The sequence below is a fragment of the Capricornis sumatraensis genome, chromosome 11, assembly GCF_032405125.1.
Source record: "Capricornis sumatraensis isolate serow.1 chromosome 11, serow.2, whole genome shotgun sequence".
In the NCBI taxonomy this organism is placed as follows: Eukaryota; Metazoa; Chordata; class Mammalia; order Artiodactyla; family Bovidae; genus Capricornis; species Capricornis sumatraensis.
In genome coordinates this window covers 64,963,650-64,991,081 of record NC_091079.1, presented here as the reverse complement: position 1 = coordinate 64,991,081, position 27,432 = coordinate 64,963,650, and the positions used below count along the sequence as shown (strand labels likewise).

The 27,432-nt window shown below is 39.9% G+C and overlaps 1 protein-coding gene across 1 annotated transcript in view; it reads right to left on the bottom strand.

Annotated features, from left to right (window-relative positions):
* Positions 1-27,432, bottom strand: part of SAMD12 (sterile alpha motif domain containing 12) — a 395,367-nt gene that overhangs the window by 217,584 nt on the left and 150,351 nt on the right. Inside the window, exon 3 of the mRNA XM_068983432.1 lies at positions 25,275-25,374. Coding sequence (XP_068839533.1) covers positions 25,275-25,374 — 100 coding nt within the window. The remainder of the gene's footprint in view (positions 1-25,274; positions 25,375-27,432) is intronic.

The following is a 27,432-nucleotide window of genomic DNA, read 5'->3' as shown; positions in this document are numbered from 1 at the left end:
TAACTTCAGATTTGAAAGAATAATAGAATACTTTATGGAAGATAATTGAGCAATTTGGTCAGGGGCCGTGGGGTGGGAGGGAAATCTGCTGAAATCTTGAATGTTTTCAGTGATTCGGAGGCTTTATGGGCAAAAAGGTAAGAAACAATTGCCGTTAGGCTTAACTATCTGCCAAATGACTGCTCATAATGGCATAGTTTTATTTCTCAACTTGGAGGGTTTGCAAGTCATTAATAAACTGTGCAACATTCACCAGGTGTTTGGTTAAAGCCTGCTTATAGAAAGCATTTACAAATATTTATATTCTACAGAAATCCTCCCACTGTATTCAGAGTTAAAACAGAAGAATCATTTCCCTCTGAATGATTGTATTTTTCACAAAAGGGCATTATATTTCCAAAAATCCTAAAGAGAAGTGTTACTCTGCATCTTCTCTTTGTCTCAACTTTCTCCCCAGGGAAATTACCTCAGAAGAAAATGGGGAGGCTGAATTAGAGCAAATAATCACCCACCAAAAACCACAGTTTAGGGAGTGTGTTATATCTCAATTTTTTTCATTAAAAAAAAAAAAAGGAGCAAGAGGAAATAACCTTTTGGCATCTGTTTGGAGAAAAATTAAGTTTTCTCTATACCCTATCTATTTCAACTCTAAGTAGAGGTTAAACAAAGTTACTAATTTATCTTTCCTTTTATTTTTGAAAAAGGAATCTTTGTGGGGTTTACCCAGTCCTTATATTCAGGCATTAAAAATGAGAATAAAAACATAATCCACACTGAAATAGATCTGTGTTGAAGGGACAGGGTTTGGAGGTGGGGTGAGGAATAACTCCTGAGATCTACTAAAGAATGAGAGTAATCCCTTTCATATTAACCATAAAAAGAAGGCATCACTTATATGGCAGTATGAAATGACAGGTTTGAATAATCCTATAGAAAATTTTCTAATTAAAAGTACATGTCTAAGACTCAATTGTCATTGCTTTCTTGAGCCAGTTTGGGCCAAGACTGACCACACTTGTAAGGTATGTGTGTCCTACATACCATAGGGCATTTAACATTGAAGCCAATTAATTTACGACTAAATTAATTTACAATTTGATAGAAGTTTTAGAAACTTCTATCATTGGCTGTATGTCACACTGGCTGTATGTCACTTCCTTTATGTCAATTAAAACAGAAAAACTTGCATATCAAAGGGAGACTCCTACCAGGACTAAGTGGAGGTAAAAGGAGCTACCTACCAAAAGTCAGGAGGAACTCATGAGCTTACCACAGTTAACTTGTGTGGAAGCTCCCCCTTGAGGAGCTCAAAACAACTGCACAATTCAACTGAAAAATTACATGGCCAACTGCAAAGTTCAGCTGAAAGATTCCATCACCAGCTCTTGTCTTTCAGAAGAAACGGCTACCCACTCCCTTAGGAGAAAACAAAAAAATCCTTGACAAACATGTCTGAAAAAGACTATTTTACAAAAGGTTTCAATGTTCGTTTTTGGCTTCCACGCAAGACATTTTATTGTTTCACTGGTATCTCCAAAGTGAAATAAGACAAATACTTTGGCCACCTGATATGAACAGCCAACTCACTGGAAAAGACCCTGATGCTGGGAAAGATTGAGAGCAGGAAGAGAAGGGGGTGACAGAGGATGAGATGGTTAGATGGTATCACTGATTCAATTGACATGAGTTTGAGCAAGCTCTGGGAGATAATGAAGGATAGGGAAGCCTGGCGTACTGCAGTCCATGGGGTCACAAAGAGTCGGACATGACTTAGTGACTGAACAACAAATATATATAACACAAGGGTACCTCCTGTCACCAGCCAAGACCTATCTCCTTTGACAAACTTGAGAAAATACCACTATATAAATGAACATAATGCTGTTCTAAAGTAGCATTTTTCTGTGTGTAGACTGTTACCAATGATTAGTTGCTTTGGGTTCTGAGAATGACATGAGGAAGAAAATACACTTCTTGATAAATAGCTACAATTAACTGGAAAACATTCTATCTGGCTGAATGAGAATTTGGAGAGTCTGCTTTTGGTTCAAGATGTGGTGGTTGTTTAGTATCTAAGTTGTGTCTGACTCTTGGAGACACCATGGACTGTAGCCAGTCAGGCTCCTCTGTTTATGGGATTTCCCAGGCAAGAATACTTGAGTGGGTTGTCATTTCCTTCTCCAAGGGATCCTCCCAACCCAGGGATAGAAGCCATGTCCCCTGCATTGCAGGTGGATTCTTTACCGCTGAGCCATTAGAGAAGCATATCATAAAGGCAACTCTTGGAAGGTTTTGAAAGACTTGGAAGGAATGAAGCAATTTTGTGGTAGCCTCAGGTCTTCAGTAAGCATTCTTCTCTAGGATCAACAGGCTCCTTTCCCAAGTATGTTTTAAGAATGCTCTAACCAATCTGCCCACATAAGACAAAGAAGTAAACCTCCAGGGCACGCTGCACAGTAGAAGTGGCAACTCACAAGTCAGAATCTGCCCATTTCATGCTAGAACTAAGAGGGCTTTATCAGACTAACAGTGCCTGGGGCCTCAAGTGACTCAGAGATCTTCCATTAACCCTGTCTCAACGTTTGGATTTATCGTGGGTGGTTTTCCTTCTTCCTTTTAAAGTTTTTGGAGACATTTCCCTCAACACAATGAAGACAGACATAAACTTCAGGATTCTAAGAGGAGAATAGGGTTTTCTTTCTATCATATCAGGGCAGCTCAGTGCCAATAATAGTTTAATAGCTCCTACTGAAGTGAAAGCAGGGAGGCAGTTTGCAATATGCATTGTCCATCTAAGTCCCAGTAAGATGGCATTAAATGCTGGGTGTAGGGAAAGACACAGAGAAAATGTGGTATGAAGTGTTGAGCTTCATAATCTTATTATTGTTAACTGTGTTACCTATTCTTATTAACCATAATTGTCAGAAGTTAATCAGATCCAGTAAAGAATTTAGTCCAAGAGGCATTAAATGTTTTATTCAGGGCATGTTACTCAAATTCTGGCAAAGAGTAATCAATGACACTAGGCTTTTACTTCAGTCTATCTTTAACATGCCCCAGGGAATCAGCTGGAATCCAGGAAATCTTTAAACTTGGGCAGAATCAAATGACAAAGACATGGTTTCATCTAAAATAACATTTAGGCTGTTGAATTGAATGTTGCAGCTGCCAAAATTCCAGATAGAAGGAATTGTCCTATGTGAGAAAAATTGAACCATTTTGTGGTTTACAGTTTCATTCATTTTGGGTTGGTTAGCCTGACTAGTACCACCTGGGAAAACTAACACAATGGAATCAGGGAATAATCCTTCAACCTCATCTAACCCCATTAACTTTTCACATTTTTTCCCCCCTCAAAATCTGTTTTTCATCCCATCTTTTTCATCCCTCAAGCCCAGCTCACATCTATAGTTACTTGAAGAGTAAAAACCTGTGTTTTAGCCTACCAAGCTCCTCTGTCCATGGAATTCTCCAGGCAAGAATAGTGGAATGGATTGCCGTGTCCTTTTCCAGAGGATTATATAGTACACAAATATAATTTTGATGATTCCATTAACTTCATGCATTTTGATTTTTCAAAGTCTTCTGGATTATCAAAGGTGTTTTCCTTCAACCAATTTCAGAAATGAACTGCAGCAGATAAGTTTCTAAATGTCATCTTTCTAGGGATTTTTTTCCCTAAATGAAGCTAAAGGAATTAGGTTAATAGGAGATGTTGTGAATATAGGTGTTTGCATGGAAGAAGACCCAGTACTCCAGAAAACCAGATACTAAATTCTTTCTCTAAAGGAGCCCAGCTTTCTTCCCACTACGGGCTTGTGTCTCCATTCTGCTAGTGCTGGCCATCTAGTAACTGCTCAGCAAATGTTTATTGAGCAAATTAATGAGCACTAATTTAAAGATAATTAAACAATTATCAGGTAATGAATGATTTGTAAATTAGCAATTTGTAATAAATTACAAATTATTTTGTTAATCAGTGAATAATTAAACTTCAATAGAGAGAACAATAAAATATTCAGGAAGTAAACAAACTGCTAGAATAAAAAAGGAAGATTCCTCTAACAATTAAAGGTCCAAACTAAAGAATATTTGCAACAGAAAATAAATATTATTTTCAAACACTGTTAAGATATAAATGGGCCCTGAAACAAAATTAGATAAATTAGTGAGTAGCGCAATTCACCATGCCATTTTGCATAATAACCTGTTATTAATGAAGATTTCTTAAATATTCAACTGCTAAACACCCGATTTAGAATCTTATGGTTAACACACACTTGAGAGGTTTTCTGTTTAAACTCCACTGTTTTGCAGATGAAGAACTGGAGCCCCATTTCAGTGTATGACCTACCTGAGTTTACTTGGCTAGCACATAGCTGTCTTTCTTTTGGGTCAGTTTTCTCTTCTATCTCTTCTGCCTGCCATTAACTCAATCTTTATTTCTTCACTGCCTACCATGTGTCATTTTGATGGACTGGGTCAGTCTTATGAATTAAGAGGTAGTGGCTTCCCAATAAATGAGAGTATAATTGTAATTGTTATCCTTTTAAACTATGACGTTTCAAAGATAGGAGCTATAGCATCCATTATCTTCTGAACAGAACCTGGTTTTTCCCTTAGTGGTTCATACAATAATCATTTCTATTGATACTGCTTCCAAGCAGAGAGTAGAATTCATTTCCTAGTCTTCCTTTTTTAATGTACTAAGAAAATCTAACTGAAATGTGCATAGCCAGAGGTGATAAAGAGGGAAAGACACAGACTACAAAAACTTGCAAGAGCAAGCCAGCTAATTTCTTAAATAAAAAGCGGAAAAAAATGACAAGTAGAGTTTTCCAATCAGGAAGCAGGTTTTGCCAATGTGTGATCAGTAGAACATACATTTTTTCCCCCATAGTTTCAAGTCCATCTGTCCGTGACATTTTACTAATTACCTCAGAATAGTTTCATTGTAATTTCCCTTTCTCTACTAGTTCTAGTTAAAGGTAACAACATCTTTTGGTGAATAATACCTTCAGTATTAAAAGATCTTGAACAGCTATGCTTGGGCTACACAGATTAGAGCTCTCAATCTGCTAATAGTATGCATGCTCTATAGCATTTAATAGCATAGAATGTTCTATAATAGCCAAATATGACCCTACACAGGATTTACTTAACAAGGGCAAAATGAGGGGATTAGAAGGCAATGGCACCCCACTCCAGTACTCTTGCCTGGAAAATCCCATGGATGGAGGAGCCTGATAGGCTGCAGTCCATGGGGTCGCTGAGAGTTGGACATGACTCAGTGACTTCACTTTCACTTTTCACTTTCATGCATTGGAGAAGGAAATGGCAACCCACTGCAGTGTTCTTGCCTGGAGAATCCCAGGGACGGCGGAGCCTGGTGGGCTGCCGTCTATGGGGTCGCACAGAGTCGGACACGACTGAAGCGACTTAGCAGCAGCAGCAGCAGGAAGGTGAAATTAACTTGGACTGGAGCAAAAAAATGTAGTCTTTGGTGTCAGAGTTGAGCACTGCCATCTACTGGCTATGTGGTCTGGGTCATTTTTCTTTTCTTAGTTTTATATTCCTCGTCTGAAAAGAGATTCCCATTAATACTGTATCAACAGGGTTCTGAGGTTAGATGATATGTATGAAATATACCTTTATAAATTGTAAGTGTGATATGAATAACAGTGGGAAATTTCTTATGAGTAACAAAATCTACACTATTCTGGGGACATCCTCAGATGTCCTCATTTAAGTCACAGCTTAGAGAAACAAATAGCCTCCCCTTTATATTCTACTGGGCACTTTCTGTCTGTATCCAGCCAGCTGCAACTGCATTCTTTCCTCTGTACTCTATGTTTGTTGAGACTAATCTTTTACCTAAACTTAGTAGGGGGTCTCCCTGGTGGCTCAGAAGGTCAAGAATCTGCCTGTGATACAGGAGACCCAGGATTGATCCATGGGTTGGGAAGATTCCCTGGAGAAGGGAAAGGCTACCCCCTCCAGTACTCTTGCCTGGAGAATTTCATGGACAGAGGAGCCTGGTGGACTACAGTCCATGGAATCACAAAGAGTTGGACACGACGGAGTGACTAACACTTTTACTTTAAACTTAGTGGGCGCATATTTTGCAAAAGCAGAAGTACCTACATCTTGTCCTCCTTTTTCTCTGTGCTCATCTGATCTTCACTGTGAATTTACCACCCTATGGCAGGTTGGAGTTAAGATCCTTCCAAAATGACACCAGCTGTCGCTTCTAGAAATGCTCAGCATCCCCTGAAAGATTTATAAAGAAGGCCACGGTGGCAACATGCAACCTTCTGAAACTCATGGTGTATATTTTCCCTGGGAGGAACTGCAATGCCCTCCTGCCTCGTGTTACCTTCTGGGAACCAACCACTGGGGGAAGGAAACTGAAAATTTAATGAATTTAAGAAAAGCTGTAAGCTTCCCCTTCGGAGCAGCCCTGGGGAAGAAGGAAACTGACAGAAAGAAAAACATTCAAAGAAATTACGCTGTCCTCAAGGGTGGTTTCTATAGAGGACAATAACAGCAATTTGGAGATGGAGTATTTTTCTGCTTCCTGTTTACCTCTGGAGCTGATTTCACTTACTGTGCTGGCAACAACCAGGGCTACGATGAAGGAATCTGATTGACTGGATCAGAGATACCAATGCTAGTGAAAGAAAATGTGACTCCCAACTGCACAACTGACAGCTACTGACATGGAGATTAAGGGCCTTGGGAGTGCAGTGTTTTGCAGGTACCTCTGTGTATGTTGGCTGAGCAGGTAAAGAATCTGCCTGCAATGCAGGAGACACAAGTTCGATCCCTGGGTCTGGAAGATCCCCTTGAGGAGGAAATAGCAGTATTCACTCCAGTATTCTTGCCTGAAAAATCCCACGGACAGAGGAGCCTAGCGGGCTATCATCCATGGGGTCACAGAGTTGGACACGACGGAGCCAACATCAAGTCATCATCAGCTTCTGTGTGTGTTAGAGTATGAGAAAGGAGAATTCAGAATACAACTAAGAATATCCGTCGGGCAGAGAGAGAGAAGGGAGGATGAGGTGTTGAAGGAGAAGCGTATGAAAACAATTTATCTGGAAAGTGGAGACATGCACAACATCCAGAGAATGACCACTAACAGCCAAAGAAAATATTCTGCGTTCAACAACTGACAGAGAACTGCACTTGCCATATATTTTTAAGTGGAAAATGGAAAGCTATCCCACTCTCTAAGGTATAAGGCCATTTCTTATAAATGTGTGTGCAGAAACAACAATCTGAAAGGATACACATCAAAATGTACCAGTGATTATTTCTGGATGTTGGAATTAAAGCAGTATTTCACTGAGTTGGTCAAAAAGTTGGCTCCGGTTTTTCCATACGATGTTATGGAAGAACTCTAATGAACATTTTGGTGAATCTAATACATACTTTCCTTTTTGTGTACATATTTTTTAATTTTTCTATATTGTATATAACAAAAAGGAAAAAGGTAATACATGTGTTTTAAAACTATGACTTCTACATTTCTTTTATAACCATCACTAAGGAAACATATTTGAGCAGAGGAAGGAAGAGGTTAGAATAGGGGTCTGCTGGTTACAGCCTGTGTAAATAAAGTTTTATTGGAACACAGTCACCTCATTCACTTACATGCTGCACAGGTAGAGTTCAGTACTTGTGAGAAGACCATCTAGCCTGAAAAACCAAATGGCCCTACCTGGCCCTTCACAAAAAAAGTTTTCCGGCTCCTGGGTCCAAAGTATTCTTTCCTTGATATTGTATTATCCATTGCATCCTATTAGTAGGTGAGCTTGAGAGAGTTGGAACCTCCCTGTCCATTTTGCCCATATATAAAGAGAAGGATAACTCTATAATCATTAATGCATAAAAAGTATTTAACACTGTCCCCTGCGTATTAGAATATTCTCAAAAGCATTACCTATTATTGACTACTTCCTTTATAGCAGATACATCATTCCACTATTATGAGAAACCTAATACAACTGCCAACTTTGTTGGTCAAAACTGCTTCATATTGGCAATTCCAGTCACCCACTTTCTCATTTCTTTTAATTATAATCTCTGATATAGTATCAATGTCATTAAGGTAGTTTCGGGTTTGCTAATTTGCCATAAAGGGCGGGGATTCAATCTAGCACTATTGCACCCAAGTCCAGACATGCAGATGACAGAATCCAAAACACTCTATTTGTATTATGCCTTGTTATTTGGGCAACACAGGCAAACCAGCACTAAACATCACTATGGTGTGACAGATTCTGCATTCCTGCCCTGCTGCCCTAAACAGAAGCTTTTCAGACAAAGGACATTCTTTCCACCCTACAAGATAACACCTGTCTCTTGCATTTCAGTGGGCCCAGCAAGCTTCCACGACATGGTGACAACCAGTCTTGGCACTGAGCAGAAAGCCAGACACAGCCTGCCAAAATATCCTTGGGAAGACCTGTCTGAAGGAAATATGGGACTCTGAATTCTGCAAAATGTTGAGAGTCTGTCATTCAAGTACACTTAAAGATGGCATTTGGGGGCTTGGTACACATTTTGAATAGGAGTTCTTTAAAAAAGTAAAGTGGGGCTTCTCTAAGAATGAGATGGGAAGAGAGACTTGATTATCCATGGAATGTAATTATAAGACATTGCAGATAGGAAAGGATAGGATAAGCTTCATGAAAAGGAGGCAAATCAGGAAACTGAAGGACTAATCAAAGTATTCTTATCAACAGAAGTGAAGAACAGCTTTAAGTTCAGGGCTCAGCCTATCAAAGGAAGAATAAACTCAATTTAATCCAATCAACACTTATTAAATTCCTATTTTATGTCAGGCACTGGGTTAACACAGCTAGAGATGGTAAGATAAATCAGATGTTCTTTCTACCCTAGGGGAGTTTCTGGGCTGATGGAAAGGAGATAAACATGTAACCAAATGATAAGTCTTATAATATTAACAGTAATAGCTGTCATTTGCTGTTTAAAAAAAAGAAGTAAAGAAAATACAGGATGGAAAAATTAATTCTGCTTGGTCCAGGGAAGGAAGGGAAGAGAGGAAAAATCTGAATTAGGTCTTGAAAATTACTAAAAGCTCACTAGGTAAATATATTGCAACAAGAATTAGTGTGGTCTGCCGCAGTTGTAGAATCGGTGGACACAAGGAATGACTCAAATGAAATCGAGGAATGTTTATGCCAAGCTTAAGAGTTTGGATATTATCCAGTAGCTTTTGTTTATATACATATATAATACATGGGTTGGTTAGTTCACTTCAGTTGTGTCTGACTTTTTGAGACCCCCTGGACTGTAGACCACCAGCCTCTTTTGTCCATGGGATTCTCCAGGCAAGAATACTGGAGTGGGTTGCCGTGCCATTCTCCAGGGGATCTTCCCAACCCAGGGATCGAACCCGCATCTCTTATGTCTCGTGCATTGGCAGCCGGGTTCTTTACCATTAGTGCCACCTGAGAAGCACACACATCTACATCTATGCACACACACACATGTACAAATACATGCATACATGCACAAACATATATATACATGCGTGCATGCTCAGTTGTGTCTGACTAGTTGCAACTCCATGGACCTCAGCCCACCAGGCTCCTCTGTCCATGGATTTTTTCTAGGCAACAATACTAGAGTGAGTTGCCGTTTCCTTCTCCAGGGGATCTTCCTGACCCAGGGATGGAACTCACATATCCTGCACTGGTAGGCGGATTCTTTACAACTGTGCCACCTGGGAAGCTTGCGTCTACATATATACACACACACATACACACACATATATATATACACACACACACATACACAGGGAGTGTGTATGCAATGTCAATGCAGAAGTGACCTGGTCCAGTCTGGTATGAAATGACAAAAGATGGTTTCCCAGAGAGCCATAAAGTTGGATCATAGGAGATTGCTTAGGAGAAAGACAGAAATCCTACACCACAGAGATGGGAGTAAGAATAGCAAAGAGGGGGTGTAGATAGGATACAGCATGTTTTCAAATTGAAAGTGGAGGCAGAAATCTGAAGACCAAGAAGGAAGGGAAAAACAGATGAATAAGATTCTCCTCTGGGGAGGAGAAAGGGCATGTGGGCAGAAAGAAGAGCATGGTTAGGGTACAGACCTTGGGATTTTTTTTCCCCTTAGAGACATAAGGGAAACAGTTATGGAGGGGTAAAAATGCAGATAATATTGCAGGGAGGGATATTGAGACAATTCATCACTACTGATCTCTATGCTACTAAGAGAAATAGTGGGGATGAGGGCTTTGTGGAAAGGGAGTTAGGTATGAAACCCCCTCTGGCAACCAGAAAGGGAAAAAGCTAGAGATTGGTGAAAGACTTATCCAACAGCTTCAGAAGCCACCTGGGCCAACAAGTCATACCTCGGTGATGTCACTCATCTGTGCATTTGATTTTTTTCCAGAAGTGCTTTGAGCTTATCACTTCACTCATCATTAAAGATGCTATACCACTGACAGGTGTTGAATGACACTCAAGAGAGGAAAATCTAATTTCCCTAACCTGACACTCAAGCCTTCTTTAGTGCAGCTCTCAATCAACTCCTCTGATCTACCTACACCTCCACCGTTTTTCTCCTCAGAATTCAGAAATCCAAACGTTTGCAGGCTCAGACAGGTTTAACACAAGTGTTAAAAGGCATGGTCTGAGGCAATAGGGAGTAGTGAGGTTTGTGGCTCATAAGTTGTCATATTTTCTTTCCAAATTCTATCAGGATAAAACCAAATATATACAGTTTGATGTTTCAGGGACTTTCTCTTCTAAAATTTCATACAAATGAGCTCAGCCTCCTCCAAGTAGAGTTTCTAATAAACCACAAGTAAGAGTTCTTTCTCAAATACTCTTTGGTACTAATTCCTAAGTTATTTTCTGTATCACTCACTTGTACTTGTATGGTGCTATCTTTACAGCACAGAGGTCAAAACATGAGCTTTGGATTCAGATGGCCCTGGCTTTAAACCTTGACTTTGCCACTTTTAAGCTTGCATGACATAAGATACCAAGTTTTCCAAGTCTTATTTTTTCTCATTTGTAAATCAGGAATAACAATACCTTATGGGGTTATCATGAAGATAAAATGCATGCAAAATACTTACTAGAGTGCCTGGCATGCAAACACCCAAATATTTTTAATAATGAATGGTTGTCCCCAACACAGCAATTTTCTTAATTATCAAGAATCAAATTTTCTGAACTCTTTACTCTCTGAGTTACTAGAGAAATGTACTGAGAGGATTTGATGCTAAGTATTCGCTTGGGAGATAAGTTGATATTTATTTAAAAATGTATGGGGTGAAGTAAAATTTTGGTAGACTGGGAAATTGAAGCTGATAGTTTTTAGGGCCATAATTATACAGTGAAAACAAGAAGTATACATACACATATATTATATACAATATACACACACATATGGGGCCTCCCTGGTAGCTTGGACAGTAAAGAATCTGCCTACAATGCAGGAGACCCAGGTTCAATACCTGGGTAGGGAAGATACCCTGGAGAAGGGAATGGCTACCTACTCTAGTATTCTTGCTGGAGAATCCTATGGACAGAGGAGCTTGGAGGGCAACAGTCCATGGGGTCGCCAAGAGTTGGACACGACTAAGCAACTAATACTTTCACTTCACACACACACACATGTATTTCATCATTCTCTACCATTTGCAAAGTAATTTCTATACTCTCCTTTGCATCTTACAAACCTTTGTATGGAGTTCATTCAGCTACATATCTACAACAACAATAGCAATAATAACTAACACCAACTTTGTAAGGTCAGAGAGGTTAAACAGACTTGGCCAAGGCAACTCAACAGTGGAGGGGACTCCTTGTTTTCTCTAATCTTTCATAACTTTCCAAGATCTGAAGGTTGTCAGGAGCATTAAACCCTTAACAGCTACATCACTCTAAAGTAACTATGGGAATTGGAAATTATACCTAATGAAACTCTGCAAGAGGAACACCAGAGTGCCAATACGAATGGTCTAGAATGATGCTGTCCAAGACCTCTTGAGGACAATCACATTTCATCTAAACATTTCCATAAGCTTTTAAAAATTAATAGAATCAGTCCTGCATGTGGGCTTCAGTTTCTCTCCATTAATAATGTACAGGATCATGCTTATCACTGTAAACAATGCCATCTGAAGGAGGAGAGTCATTGGTCCACTTAGCAGATGGCCTCTAAAAGGGCATAATTTCCAATTCCCCCAATAGCATGCAGCAACAGAGGCTTGGCCCATAAAACTGGGCTCCATGCAGATGGGAAATCTGACTTGACAAGAAGGGAGTACACATATATGAATTTTCAAACAAGGAATGGGAGCAAAACCAAGGGGGGGGGATCTCCAATTTTGCAATCTGACTTCAGCATGTTCCCAAAACACACAAAGTAAAAAGGAAAACAAGACAGCATAATTAATAAAACCATCAGGAAAAAAGGAATCAAATGGATACAGAAGCTGAAAAGCAAACAGGGACTTCTCAGGACAGATTAAGTACTTCATCAACTTAATTTCTCTGACAGGGTAAAAAGCTCAGTGTTCAAAGTAAGAGGCAATGGAAGTTAGACCTTGGATCATAGTTGATTTAGTATAATGTAGTGACATTCTTATAGGGAACTGGAAAGGTGGAATAAAGAAAAGGAAGAGAAGGAAAAGCTGGATCTGGTTGAAAGAGTTAAGAACTATGAGATTGAGTTGGTGGCTATAAAACCTTCACTCTACTCCTGGAACTGGAAGTGGAAAAACACGCTCACTGAAAGGGAGTCTTATCTGTTTCAGGTCCCCACTCCGATTATTTCTAAGTGAGGCAACCTGCTAGACTCTCCCTAAGAATGGGTCTCCTGTTCTTCCACAGTGATGTGACCTAGCTTGTAACATTTCCTGGTAATCCAAAAATCTGTGTGCCCTTGCACAGATCGGCTTAGCTCTGGGCTTCTGTTTACACAGGTGAATAGGAGGGTGGAGGAGGAGTCTTCTAGTCTGATAACATGGAACTGATGGTATCCTGCTTTTCTAGTGGTAAGCATGAAATGCTTCTCACTCACTAAACATGGGCCGATAATGAGAAGGATGGCAGGTAACATTTACTGAGCTCCTACCCTGTGCCAGGCGCTGTTGTAAGTACATTTTCACTCCTCTCATCTCCCAACAAGCCTGTGTGGGAGATCCTGCTGATGTTCAGGGCTCAGTTTGAGTCACCCACTGAAGTCTGGGGCTCACTTCCTCACCTGTAACAGCTTGCAAGATAGAGAGCTACTAACTTGCCAGTTATAGGTGCCTGACAGGCAGACAGTTCTCAGCAGAGCCCCTTGCACATAGAAAACCTCCAAAAAGCAGTAGACAGTATTTAAGATGTCAGGAGTTTTCTCTTTTTTTAAAAAAAATTTTAACACCTAAAACATTTTATATTGGGGTATAGCCAATTAATGATGTGGTAGTCACAGGTGCACAGCAAAGGGACTCAGTCATACATATACATGTATCCATTCTCCCCCAAACTCTCCTCCCATCCAGGCTGGTACATAACACTGAGCAGAGTTCCATGTGCTATACAATAGGTCTTTGTTGGTTATCCATTTTAAATATAGCAGTCTGCACATGACCTTCCCAAAGTCCCTAAATACACCTCCCTGCCCCCACAACCATTAATTCACTAAGTCTGTGAGTCTCTTTCTGTTTTGTAAGTTCATTTGTGTAATTTTTTTCAGATTCCACATGTAAGGGGCATCATATGATTTTTTTCCATCTCTGTCCGACTTAACAATGGGTTTTCTAAAGCAGAATTACTACTTTGGTAAGAAGATTCCTCCTGGCCGGCACCAGCATGTCTCAGGTCTCGGAAGCCCTTGGTGTAGGTCTGTTATCTGGTGCTGGCTGGGAAGAGGGTATCTTGTGAGTAAGAAGGGCACTGGTGTAAGGATTTAAAACACTAGTTCCTGACTCCAGCTCCCCATTTCCTGGACGTGGGACCTAGGCAAGCCTTCTCCTTGAGTCTGTTTCCGAAACTATGAAACCTATAAAGATAGTAAGGGGAGGGGGAAGGTCATCCAAGAGAGAACCGGTAGCAATAACCACCCTCCCACCTGTGACAGGAGTCTGGATTATAATAATTCCACAGAGGGCAGTCAGTAGATGAAACAAGAGCAGCAGTATACGGGGAGTATTTAAGTTTATGCTGCTGTTTTTTTTTTTTTTTTTAAGAATATTCCTTCTGTTCTCCTTCTGATCTGTGAAACAACAAATACTTCATTTGGTGACAACTTCTACTCTTATCCTGCCAAACACCATCTCTGATATTAAACAAATGATGTATTTAGAATATCAAAAAACATCCCCCAAGAGCAATAGTTTCTTTAAGCTAGCTTACAAAGCAGTGCTGATCTGTGATGAAAGTGGGAGAAATAAAAAACAATGTATGTTCTTCTTAAAGTAAAATGTACTTCATTTTTATCTAAACCATGAGGTTTTTGTTGCTGTAGTTAAACTTCCTTTGGTTTGTAAAATGGTGGTGAGAGTAGTTTTTAATTGAAAAAAAATTATGGAAAGCTATGACAAACCTAGACAGCGTCTTAAAAAGCAGAGACATCACTTTGCCTACAAAGGTCCACATAGTCAAAGCTATGGTTTTTCCAGTAGGCATGTATGGATGTGAGAGTTAGACCATAAAGAAGGCTAAGCACCAAAGAATTAATGCTTTCAAGTTCTGGTGTTGGAGAAGATGCTTGAGAATCCCCCAGACAGGAAGGAGATCAAACCAGTCAGTACTAAAGGAAGTAAACTCTGAATATTCTGGGCTTCTGTTCTGGATGCTGAAGGTCCAATACTTTGGCCACCTGATGTGAAGAGCCAGGTGGCTCTTCTCATTGGAAAAGATCCTGATGTTGGGAAAGACTGAAGGCAAAGGAAGAAGGGGATGGAAGAGAATGAGATGGTCAGATAGCATCACTGACCCAATGGACATGGATATGAGCAAACTCTGGGACAGAGTAAAGGACAGGGAAGCCTCGCACACTATAGTCCCTGGGGTTGCAAAGAGTCAGACACAACTTAGCAACTGAACAACAAATTAATGAGTAAAATATAAAAGTACCAACTATCTGCTATTGCAACAAATACTTCGTGAAATTTAACTCATCTGTGAAATACAAGTGTCCTGGACACACAGATGTAGACGCAATAAGAATCTCGATTTCTTCATCAGCAGTGTAATCTCCCAACAACTGGTAAAACTACACCTTTCTATATAAGAATGTTCTGGTATCTGATTATTCTTCCAGTGAAAAATGCATAGAGTGGATTTGCAAACTCAATCTCATTACATATAACTATATATTATTATTATAGACCAATGAATATAAAACCATATCTACCTTTAACATAAATGATCCTATAACCAGTATGTAATAATACAGGATGACATTCCATTTTTTCCTTTTATTTATTTTTTTTTTGTCCTTCCTTTTTTTATTTATTTTTTTTTCCTTTTTTTTTTATTAAATTTTAAGATCTTTAATTCTTACATGTGTTCCCAAACATGAAACCCCCTCCCACCTCCCTCCCCATAACATCTCTGTGGGTCATCCCCATGCACCAGCCCCAAGCATGCTGTATCCTGCGTCAGACATAGACTGGCGATTCAATTCTTACATGATAGTATACATGATAGAATGCCATTCTCCCAAATCATCCCGCCCTCTCCCTCTCTCTCTGAGTCCAAAAGTCCGTTATACACAGCTGTGTCTTTTTTCCTGTCTTGCATACAGGGTCGTCATTGCCATCTTTCTAAATTCCATATATATGTGTTAGTATACTGTATTGGTGTTTTTCTTTCTGGCTTACTTCACTCTGTATAATCGGCTCCAGTTTCATCCATCTCATCAGAACTGATTCAAATGAATTCTTTTTAACGGCTGAGTAATACTCCATTGTGTACATGTACCAAAGCTTTCTTATCCATTCATCTGCTGATGGACATCTAGGTTGTTTCCATGTCCTGGCTATTATAAACAGTGCTGCGATGAACATTGGGGTATGTTCATTTTAGAAAAGCTGGAAAACACACAAGCTTTTAAAAACTAACTTTGAGATTTAACTTATTTATGATACATTTCACATACTTGAGGTGCCAAATAGATAACTCTGACAAACACACAGAGCATTTTCAACAGCACAGAAAGTTTCTTTGCCCCTTTGTATAATCAGTCTCCCCTCTGGCATCCTCCTGGCCAGAAGTAACCACTGACTTCACTCCATCGCTGTAGTTCATTTTGTTGTTTTAGAGTCTCATATGATTGGAATCACACTGTATCTGTCCTTTTCTTTCTAATGTCTTTCACTGAGTACAACGTGAGATTCATACATGTTGTCATAGGTATCAGTAGTTGGTTCCTTTGTATGATTCTGTATTATTTCTGGTGTGAATATATCAAAATCTGTTTATTCAGCTTACTCTTGAAGACTTAAGTCTTATTTAAAATTTTTGTCTGAGTAATGCTGTTTTGAATATGAGCAGACTGGAATTTTTATGAACATATGTTTCCAATTCTCTTGAGTAAATATCTCTGAGTAGAACGGCAGGATCATCTAATAAGTGTATGATTAACCGCCTAAGAAATTCAGCTTTTGCATCAGGTGGCACCGTATTTACTCACAACAGTGTACAAGAGACCCAGTTGTGTCATATCTTCAGTAGCACTTGGTATTGCCAGTCCTTCGGATTTTAGCCATTCTACTGGGATTAAAGTGATATCTCACTGGGTTCTACTTCCATCTTTCTAATAACACTGCTGAGCATATTTTCACATGCCTATTGGCCATTCTTTTACTTTCCTTGGGAAGGATCCAATTTTTTTGACCTCTATTATTGGGTCATCTCTGTTCCAGCTAAGCAGTCTTTGGGGGCCTGTAGCTCTAGCATGTGCCTTTCTCTCTAAATTATAGGATGGAGATCTCACTTGTGACATCAGCCTTTTGGGTCCAAAAATACCCCTGCTGGTTTTCAGTTTTTCCAGCATTTATTTTTTTTTTTTGGTTGCACTATAAGACTTGTGAAATGCTAGTTCCCCAAGCAGAGATTGAACTTGGATGCTTGGCAGCAAGAGCTCACTGTCCTAACCACTACACCACCAGGGAACTCTCTGTGTCCAGCTTCTCTTGTGGTAAGGATCAGACTGATGACATCCAAGTTCTTTACATATCAGAGCTGATATTTATGCATCTCATGAGATGATCATATGACTTCATTTACACTTAATATGCTTGATATGATGAAAAACACAGATTTTAAAAAACAGTATCAACCTCGCACTCCTAAACACACATGACCATGATATACTATCCTTTTTGTCTACTGTGAAGTTCAACCGCTTCTATTTTCTCAAGGTTTGTATGTTTATATTCACGAAGGATATTGGTCTGTACCATACCATTCTTGTAATATCTTTGTCAGATTTTGGTATCAGGATTAGCCTGGTCAAATAAAATCAGTTTGAAAGTACGTCCCCTTTTCTCTATTTTCTGAAAGAATTTGTGAAGGTTTGGTTGTTAATTCTTGACTGTCTTAATTCACTGGAAAAAGACTTCTGTGCTTGAAGCTTTCTCTATGGAAAGTTCTAATTAAAAGTTTAACTTATAAAGAGATCTGTGGCTATTTAAATTTTCTAGTTTTCTTGAATCAGATTTGCTAAGTTATAGTTTTTAAGAAATTAGTTCTTTTCATCTACATTGTTAAGGATATGGGCACAAACCTGTTCATAATATTTTCTGCTCTTTTAATCATGTAGAAGGTTTAGTGGTATCTCAATTTGTCACTTGATTCAATCTCCCCACCCCCACCCTTGTTCACTCTATCTAGACATTTATCAATTTTTGTTGAAAAGAATCAACTTTACCTTTGTTAATTTTCTCTATTGTGTTTCCAGTCTTACTGACTTTAGCTCTTTGAGATTAGTATTCTTCCTAACTTCTTAAGATAAAATTTTAATTCACTGACTTCAAGTCTTCTTTCTTTTCTAATACAGGCATTTCATGCAATAATTTCCTGCTAAGTTCTATGAGGCTGTACCACAAAAACATTAGAAATATTAATCTTTCTATTGAGTTGGCCAAAAAGTTCATTTGGGTTTTTCCATAACATCTTACAGAAAAACTCAAATGAACATTTTGGCCAACCTGATACTATCATTTAGTTCAAAATATTTTCTATTTTCTTTTGTGATCCGCCCCCCCCCTTTTCCCATGTGGTTACATGGTTGTGCAATAAGTTTCTAAATGTTTACTTCTTAATTATTTTGGTACTGATTTCTAACTTAATTCTGTTTTGGTCAGATAATGCACCCTGTGCCACTACAGTTTAATAAACTTAATTTACATTTCACTTTAAATTAATAAATTTAAATTTCACTTTAAATTACAAAATGAAAATTTACAAAATTGACTGAGACTGATTTGTGCCCAGACATATAGTCCATCATGGTGAATAAGTCTCTTGAACTGCAAGGGTGTAACATTCTAAAGTTATTGGGTCTAGTATTCTGCCTTGCATGCAGTAGTGGTCATAGAAATCTTATAAAACAAGTGAATTTACTATGATGTAACAAATAAATGAAATGAGTATTAATAGAAATGGACTGGTCAAGGGGCTAGAATGAAACTAGAGTTGACCCCTGAACAATGAGGGCGGTTAATCTACCTGTAATATACATATATATACACAGTCAGCCCTTTGCATGTATTGTTTCCCTGCATCCGAGGATTCAATGGACAATGTGGTACTGTTGCCACTGAAAAATATCTGCGTGTAAGTTGACCTGTATAGTTCAAACCCGCGTTGTTCAAGGGTCAACTGTATTTTGAGAGAAAGGAAGTCACCAGTGTAGCTAAAGATGAGAGGATGACTACAGCTGAGAAAGCAGATATCCAGAGGTCACAAGGGGGGTCTCACAAAAGTGGAGACGGAGAAGGTTGTAGAAGGGAACAGGAACCTGCTTTCTGTAACAAGAGGCAGAGGACAGATGGGATAGACGGTAAACAGTTTTAGGGAAGTTCCATTAGACAATGTGAAACTTCTCAGTAGAGCAGCAACAAGACCTTTACTAGAAGAAAGGTCTTCTACTTACTTCCTTCTTTATGAAGAAAGGATGTGGGAGGAGGCATTTGGGGATGGCCACTCAATAGATCACTGTGATGAAGAATAGGCCAGGGGAAGGTACCATGGCTCCATGAAGGCCTGGCATGAGAATCTGTATTGAGGGCCTTATTCCTCAAAAGTTTCCAACCCAGGAACCTAAATGGGATGGGATTCAGCTAAACCTTCAGAGAACTTACTAATGATTAAAATGTTCAAGTATCAACTCAACATTACATGTCCTATCACAGCGTTCATCCTGGGAGCTACAGGATGGGTTACTGAACCCAGATGAGGAAGAGTAAGAAAAGCTTTTGTAGGAGGTAGTATCTGAACTAAAGCTGGAAAGGAAGCTGGAATCATCCAGAGAAAGGGGTGTGTTCTTCTGAAGACCTAAATGACATTCTCAGAAAAGCTTTATTAGGAATGAAGCTGATATTTTGATCTCCATTAACATTTTTCATTGAAAAGGGCATTTTTAAACTGACCCTATAAAACTTCAGATGACTTCTGTAGTCCCTTTCAAAATTCAGAAGTCTATTATCCTGAATCATCAAGACAATCAAACTCAGCACCCTTGGTTTAAGAATGCTGAGGAATACAGAGGTAACATTACTAAGGTTTCTTCAAAGAAGAATAAGTGCTGTTATTGGAAAATTAATTTACGGGAAACTCATGCCCTGATGATGTCAAAATTTTACAATGCAGAAATAAAATGTTGCTTGAGATTCAATTAAAAAAATGGAGAGCAGTTCACACCAAAGAGAAATATAACATACAAACAGGCAAAAGTAGAACACACTACCCAGAGCAAAATTAATAAAGATGAGAAAATGTGTGGATACAGATGAGGCTGTGTGGCGGTTCAATAAGCCCACATTTTACTGGGATATACGGGGCTCTACAAAGTACTGTTCTCACAGGTACAGCACATAAAATAATCACTCTACTTCTTTAGACACTTGTTAACTACATACCGCATTGGCCTGGATGGGTAACTAACAATAATGAAAGACTAGGAAGACCACGGCAGAAGGTTAGCAAATGCACGGAGTCTACAACCTAAAGGTCTGGGCTTCCCTTGTGGCTCAGCTGGTAAAGAATCCACCTGCAATATGGGAGACCTGGGTTTGATCCCTGGGTTGGGAAGATCCCTTGGAGAAGAGAAAGGCTACCCACTCCAGTATTCTGGCCTGGAGAATTCCATGGACTGTAGAGTCCATGGGGTCACAAATAATCGGACACAACTGAGTGACTTTCACTTTCACTTTCTTTTATTCAATAGCAGAAGAAGAACTGCCAAATTTCAGGATGCTACATCCCAGGGGAATATTCTGCAAAGGGGGATGAGGTACAAATGGGCAGTGGCTGGGGCACAAAAAGAACCAGAAATAGTCACTGATTTTGGAGGAGGCCATTGAGAAATATGACAAATCAATACTGACCATCTGTAGGAGACATTTACATAGTAAGCATTTATTCCTGCAGGCATCTAAAGGATTCCCATCACTGTTCCATGAAGCAGGTCATGTGGAAAGCTTTTACACATTTAAAAACAGTTTTTACAAACACACTGTGTATTTTGGGGCACTCTGAGTGCCTCACACATGAAAATAGGTCTTTAAAGTTGGCAAGAGGAAAGACACCTTTACAGATGGAGGGCTTGATGCTGAAAGAAATGAGTTGCATTTAGCGACCACCACAGTAAGAAGTCTAGGCACAGCTAGAGGCTGAAATCGCCTCAAACCTGAAAAGATTGTTAACTGTGCTTAAAAGAGAATCTGAAAGTTGCCTGTGAGCTTACACCTGGTCCCAGTTGAGCTTCCTCATCAGCATTCCAAGCCCTGCCTCGGAAAGCTGGGGAAAAGAATCTTGCAAGCACAGGAAAATAGACAAATTTCTTTCCTTCAAGCCTAATCTGATGATTTAAATCTATCCAGTCTAATGCCTCTCAGGTGTTCTAACCATCTTATGCCTGTTAAGAGCGCTTCTGCAGGGAGTTACTACCACTAGTAGCGTCTCTTCTGATTAAACACATCTGCCACAAAATAGCAGGTGCCTTCTGGACATAGTGAAATTCGCAGAACTCCTAATAGGAAATTTGTAAAAGGTTTTGAATGCTGGTGTGTGAAAACATATTTAAGTTTTCTCAGACTTTGGAGAAACTGGACGGTGCAGTGTAGGAGAAGTTTGTTTAAAATTTAATTTCTTTTAAATAAAGGCAGTCCTTTGAGCCTCTGATCCACCAGGAAAGCCCCCATGGACTGTAGCTTAGCAGGCTCCTCTGTCCATGGAATTTTCCAGACAAGAATACTGGAGTGGGTAGCCATTCCCTTCTCCCAGGGCTCTTTCCAACCCAAGTATTGAACCTGGGTCTCCTGTAGTGCAGGTAGATTCTTTGGCATATGAGTTACTAGGGAAGCTTCAAACAAAGGCATCAGAAAGATATTAATAGAGTGGCTGCTGCTGCTGCTAAATTGCTTCAGTCGTGTCCGACCCTGTGCGACCCCATAGACAGCAGCCCACCAGGCTCCGCTGTCCCTGGGATTCTCCAGGCAAGAACACTGGAGTGGGTTGCCACTTCTTCTCCGATGCCTGAAAGTGAAAAGTGAAAGTGAAGTTGCTTAGTCGTGTCCGACTTCTAGTGACCCCATGGACTGCAGCCTACCAGGCTCCTCGGTCCATGGGATTTTCCAGGCAAGAGTACTGGAGTGGGGTGCCATAGAGTGGAGTTGCTGGCTAAAATCAAATTTTAAAAATGAAACAATTAACAAGGTTAAAGGATAATTTTCAAAAGTGTTAAAAGCATGACCTTCCTGAAACACAAAAATCAACACATGTTTAAGATTCTGTTAAAATTGAAAAGATATTGCAATGAACTCAAAGGAGAATCCAAACAGCAGACACATTTTTAGATCAGGAGTGATGTGAATGTGTAAAGGAGTGGCAAAATTCACCTTTTCCACAGTGGACTGTGAAGTCAATTGCACCTCTGTGGGACAGAATTTATACACCTACAACAGGAATTATTTTATACTGTTATCAGTTTCCTACAACTTACAGAGTTGTAAAACAGCTTTGTAGAATCAGAATTAGATAACCTGGAATGATGTGCTATTGAGGATGCATAGTTTTCTATGGAGGCACAATTTTTTTCCCTACACAGATCACTGCTCATTTTATTTATTGCTATATTCCCGAAACCTGGAACAGGGTAGATGCTCCATAAATACTTGCTAAACAGATAAATGTCTACTATGTATCAGGCATAAAGCTAAAGCCTTCACATGCATCATCCTCTTTAATCTTTCCAACAAGATAAATAAGATAAATATTATTCTCATATTACTAACTTGAAACTAGCTTGTGTAGCGTTGCACAGTTATTACTTGTCAGAGGTCGAGGGGTGGAGAGCAGGGGCAGAGGCAGGTGGAGAAGGAGGATTTGCCTCAGGATTGTAATCAGAAAGCCCGTCTTTTTTTTTTCTTCCTTATTCTTTCTTCTATTCAATACATCCTTTAAATTTATTATTATGGTATCATGTGCCTCTAAATTAGGGGATTGTTTATGGGCTTCCCTGGTGGCTCAGAGGTTAAAGCGTCTGCCTCCAATGTGGGAGATCCAGGTTTGATCCCTGGGTCGGGAAGATCCCCTGGAGAAGGAAATGGTAACCCACTCCAGTACTCTTGCCTGGAGAATCCCATGGACAGAGAAGCCTGGTAGGCTACAGTCCATGGGGTCACAAAGAGTCGGACAGGACTGAGTGACTTCACTTTCACTTTCACTTATATATAACAGAGATATAGACATGATTCCTTGATGAGTTTGATACTGGAGATCCTGGCTTTAAGAAAGTAAATGAACAGCATTATTCAGGAGAATCTAAGCATAAGTAAGAGACATATGAACATCTTTATTGTGGTCTTGCAGACAAGAACAGAATATTCCCAGCCCAGATCCCAACCCCCATCCTTAGGTGCTGATTACAATTTTTAGGATAATAAAGATGGATGAATTCAGCAGTGTTTATGTGTATAGTTTGTTTTCACAGAAAGCAGAGCAGCACTGAGGAAGACAGCAGTGGCTAACATTTACTGTGTGATTATATGACCGTGAAGTTCTTTCACAGCAACACTTTTGAGGCAGGTACTACCATCAGCTCCTGCTTATGGATAAAGAAAGCCAGAGTATACCAAGTCACCTTCATAGAATCACACCGCTAAGCTGCAAGTCTGGGCACTGACCTGGGACATTTAACTACTGCCCAATCCTCACTCTAAGACTCTCTACAGACTGCATCAGTTGAGGTTTTCTCTGCCGTCATGCCTTGATTTTTCACAACCCTCTTTGCTTAGGTTTACCAGAGTCTACAAGGGCACGAAGATTCCTGGAGCTTCCAGCACCACAGGGCTGGAAACTGCAGGCTGGCTGAAGTCCTGAGAGCTATCTTCTGGCCACTTGGCACCTGTGATCATTTGGGTAGTTTACATTCACCCTTGGAGAGGCAGGGTCAGCAATCAGGGGACAAAAGTAGTCTGTCTCAAACAGGTGAATGTCAGAAAGATGTGTGCCAAATGTTAATCTGAAACCATTCTAAGTTCCCCAGTAGTCCCCTGCTTTCTTTTCTTCCCAGAAAACAGGCTGCCCTCAAAATAAAGCAGTAGTATGGTTTTAGACACATCCAGATGAGTTTCGACATGAAGAATAGGTATGCAGGTGTCACTAAATGGTTAGTGGTTTATTATGCCGTTTAATTTAATCTTCATGACTCCCTGAAACAGGTATTGTTATTATCTCCACTTAGGAGATGAAGAAGTGAGGTTGAATAACTTGCCTAGGTGAAAGAGTTTGCCCAAGATCCCAAGAAGGTTGGGATCTACCAATACCAGAGGTATCCACAGAGACCAAAAGCAATATGACAGCTATTTGCAAAACACGCCACTTAGCATAAAGCCTTCGGAAGTGGTACCATTTACTCCATAATCATTGAAGCATGAGATCTTTATTTCTGAGGGGTATAATGCTCACCCTCTTCAAACCATTGTAAATGCTTACCCTTCCCTCAAGAGGATCACAGGATTCCTACCCCTAATAAAAGGTAACACTACTTTCAAATACATAACGAAAAAGGCATTGCTATTACTTTCAAACAAACATTAAGAAAGACCTTCTGTGGTGGCCCAGTTGGTAAAGAATCTGCCTGTGGTGCGGGAGATCTGGGTTTGATCCCTGGGTCAGGAAGATCCTCTGGAGAAAGGCATGGTAACCCACTCCAGTATTCTTGCCTGGATAATCCCATGGACAGAGAAGCCTGGCGGGCTACAGATCTGGACTGAAATCGGGACTTGTCAACTTTATCCCCCATGAAGCACAGTTTTTGTGCACAGAACATGTTCCTCTGTCCTTTCATTACAGAGTTTGAAAAGAGAAGGGTGGGAGGAATGGGTGAGGCCTGCAGAAGACCCCCTGACCCTGATGAACATCCCTGTAGACCCACCAGCTTCCTCTCATCCACCCCGTTCTCCAGGTGAGCGCCACGATCCTACAGGCTTTTACAGCTCATTATACTGTCATCTTTCCTGCTGCCAAGTGCTTCTCGACCTCCACATACAATACTTAGAGCCCCTTGATCTAAACGGAGGCTTAATTATTGCTTTGAAGGTATTCATCTCAGGGGCAGTGAGTTAGTATTATTATACTCACTCCAGAATTTTCCCATTCAGAAATCTTTTCTACTGAAAACACCTACCTACGGATCCTGTAACCAAGCTCATTTGAAAGGCTTCCTCCCTTTCTTTTCTCAAGGACTGCAACACTCTTATTTTCTCTAGAATCCTCCCACCCCCTTAACCCTGATTACCACATACATTTATATTGGACACTCAAAACCCATGGCTCCCTGTAATAACCACATTTGCTTGTTAAGTTGCAGTGGCGTGCCCGGATCTGGAACAACTTAAAGTAAACCCAGGCCAGAAAATTTCAGCAGGAAGATGCTTTTTCATTGTGAGGGTGTGGGAAAGGCCATCGAGCTGGGTAGAGGGACTGAGTTATTTCGGATACTGCATACTTTACCAGTTATGTCGTGCTGTTTGAATGACTCACTGTAGATCTGATACTGATTCGGACAATGTTTCTTCAGCCACTTGCAGACATCCTGCTGGGTCCACAGGGCCACTGGTTTTGACAGCTTCACTGTAGCCGACTACAAATAAAGAAGGAAAAGAAGGTCTGTTAACGCCAGTCCCATGCCTAGAGAGGCACTACTGTTAGAAGTGCTGTAGTGTGGTAAAGCAGAGGTCCCCAACCTCCGGACCACAAAGCAGTACGTCCTGTCAGATCAGCAGCAGCATTAGCTTAAAAACAAAGTGCACAATACATGTAATATGCTTGAATCATTCAGAAACCATCCCCGCCCAACCCTGGTCTGTAGGAAAATTATCTTCCATGAAATGGGTCCCTGGTATCAAAAACATTGGGGATCACTGTCAAAGCTACAGGCTGGAGTCCCTGAAGATGAATATCTGACTCTTGTCCTCCTTTAATGGTCTTCATACCCCTGAAAACTAGGAAGAAAAGGTCCAGGTGGAGAAAGCCATGAAAACTACATTTATTCTCGAGTTCTGTTGGGAAAAGTCCCTAGGAAGCAGTGTTTTCTGATGACTACTCTAACAACAAGACAACTGGATTGCTAAGTAATTGATTAAATTTTGGGGGTGAAACAGCTTCCCCCAAATGGCTTCTCTGCATATTTTAAGACAGTGTCGATTTCTCACTATCCTCCAACATCTCTAGGACCTAGGATAACTGGCCCCAGCAGGTGCTAATACTTATTTTAGGAACATTATAGGATTTAGATACTTGCATACTAAGAAGTATGCAAGTGGGCCTGGGAGCTCTGGATGTAGGGCGGTCCTGTAAAGTCTAGGAATTAATTATGCATAGTAGGTAAGGGAAAAAGTCAATTCCATCAGCATGTGGGGATGGTAATAAGATATTGGCTGTAGCAAGACTTCATGTAGAAGCCAACCAGCTGAGGTCTTTTATTGTTCACTGGATCTTTCAGGGAGGTTTATGAAACAAAACACAGAGGTGGACCAATGGCAGGTTACAAGTACATTCATTCATTAACAATCATCAATGGTGTTAGAGGCTCATCTTCCTCACAGACCCCAGGAACTTGGTTGAGGGGAGATAGAAGCTTAACCAGCTATAGCTTTTTTTTTTTTTTTTAATCATTCTGAATCACTGTTTGCATTCTGGATCAGGATTTTAATATAGGTGGTTCTTTAAAGGATGCTGGATGGTACACAGACCTGGCCTTAAATATTATTGACATGTCTTTCATTTCCCTTTATACTTTCAGGTTATGGCAAGGGGAGAGCCTTGATTTTGTATAAGTGTTATTTAATATATTTAATATCTTACAACACATACTGACATGATCTTTGACAAAAATAGGGCTTCCTTCAGCCTCAGAACTGTCATCAGAAAGCAGAATTTTCATCTAGCACATAATAACTGCTCTGCTTTTTTTTATATTTAAGGTTACCCTAAATCTTTTCTTTTAAAACAAATTTGAGTTAAAAAAAAAAAAAACCTAGGTCATTATTTACAATTGCCAAGATACAGAAGCAGATTAATGGATAAAGAAGATGTGTATACATATACACACATACACAGAAACAGACAGACACACACATATACATACAATGGAATACTACTCAGTCATAAAAAATAATGAAATTTTGCCATTTGCAGCAACACAGATAGACATTGAGGGCATTATGCTAAGTGAAATAAGTCAGAAAGAGAAAGACAAATACTTTCCCTTATCACCAAATATCACTTATAGGTAGAATCTAAAAATAAAACAAACTAGTGACTGTAACGATAAAGCAGCAGACTCACAGATGCGGAGCACAAACTAGTAGTTACCAGCGGGGACAGGAAAGGGGGCAGGAGCAATACAGGTGCAGGGGAGTAAGAGGTACAAACCAACAGGCATAAAATAAGATACAAGGATATACTGCACAACATGGGGAATGTAGCCAGTGTTTTATAATAACTATAGAAGGAGAATAATCTCTAAAAGTTGTGAATCACTCTATTATACACCTGTAACTTTGCAGAAAGCTGAGCGCTGAAGAAATGATGCTTTTGAACTGTGGTGTTGGAGAAGACTCTTGAGAGTCCCTTGGACTGCAAGGAGATACAACCAGTCCATTCTGAAGGAGGTTGGTCCTGGGTGTTCTTTGGAAGG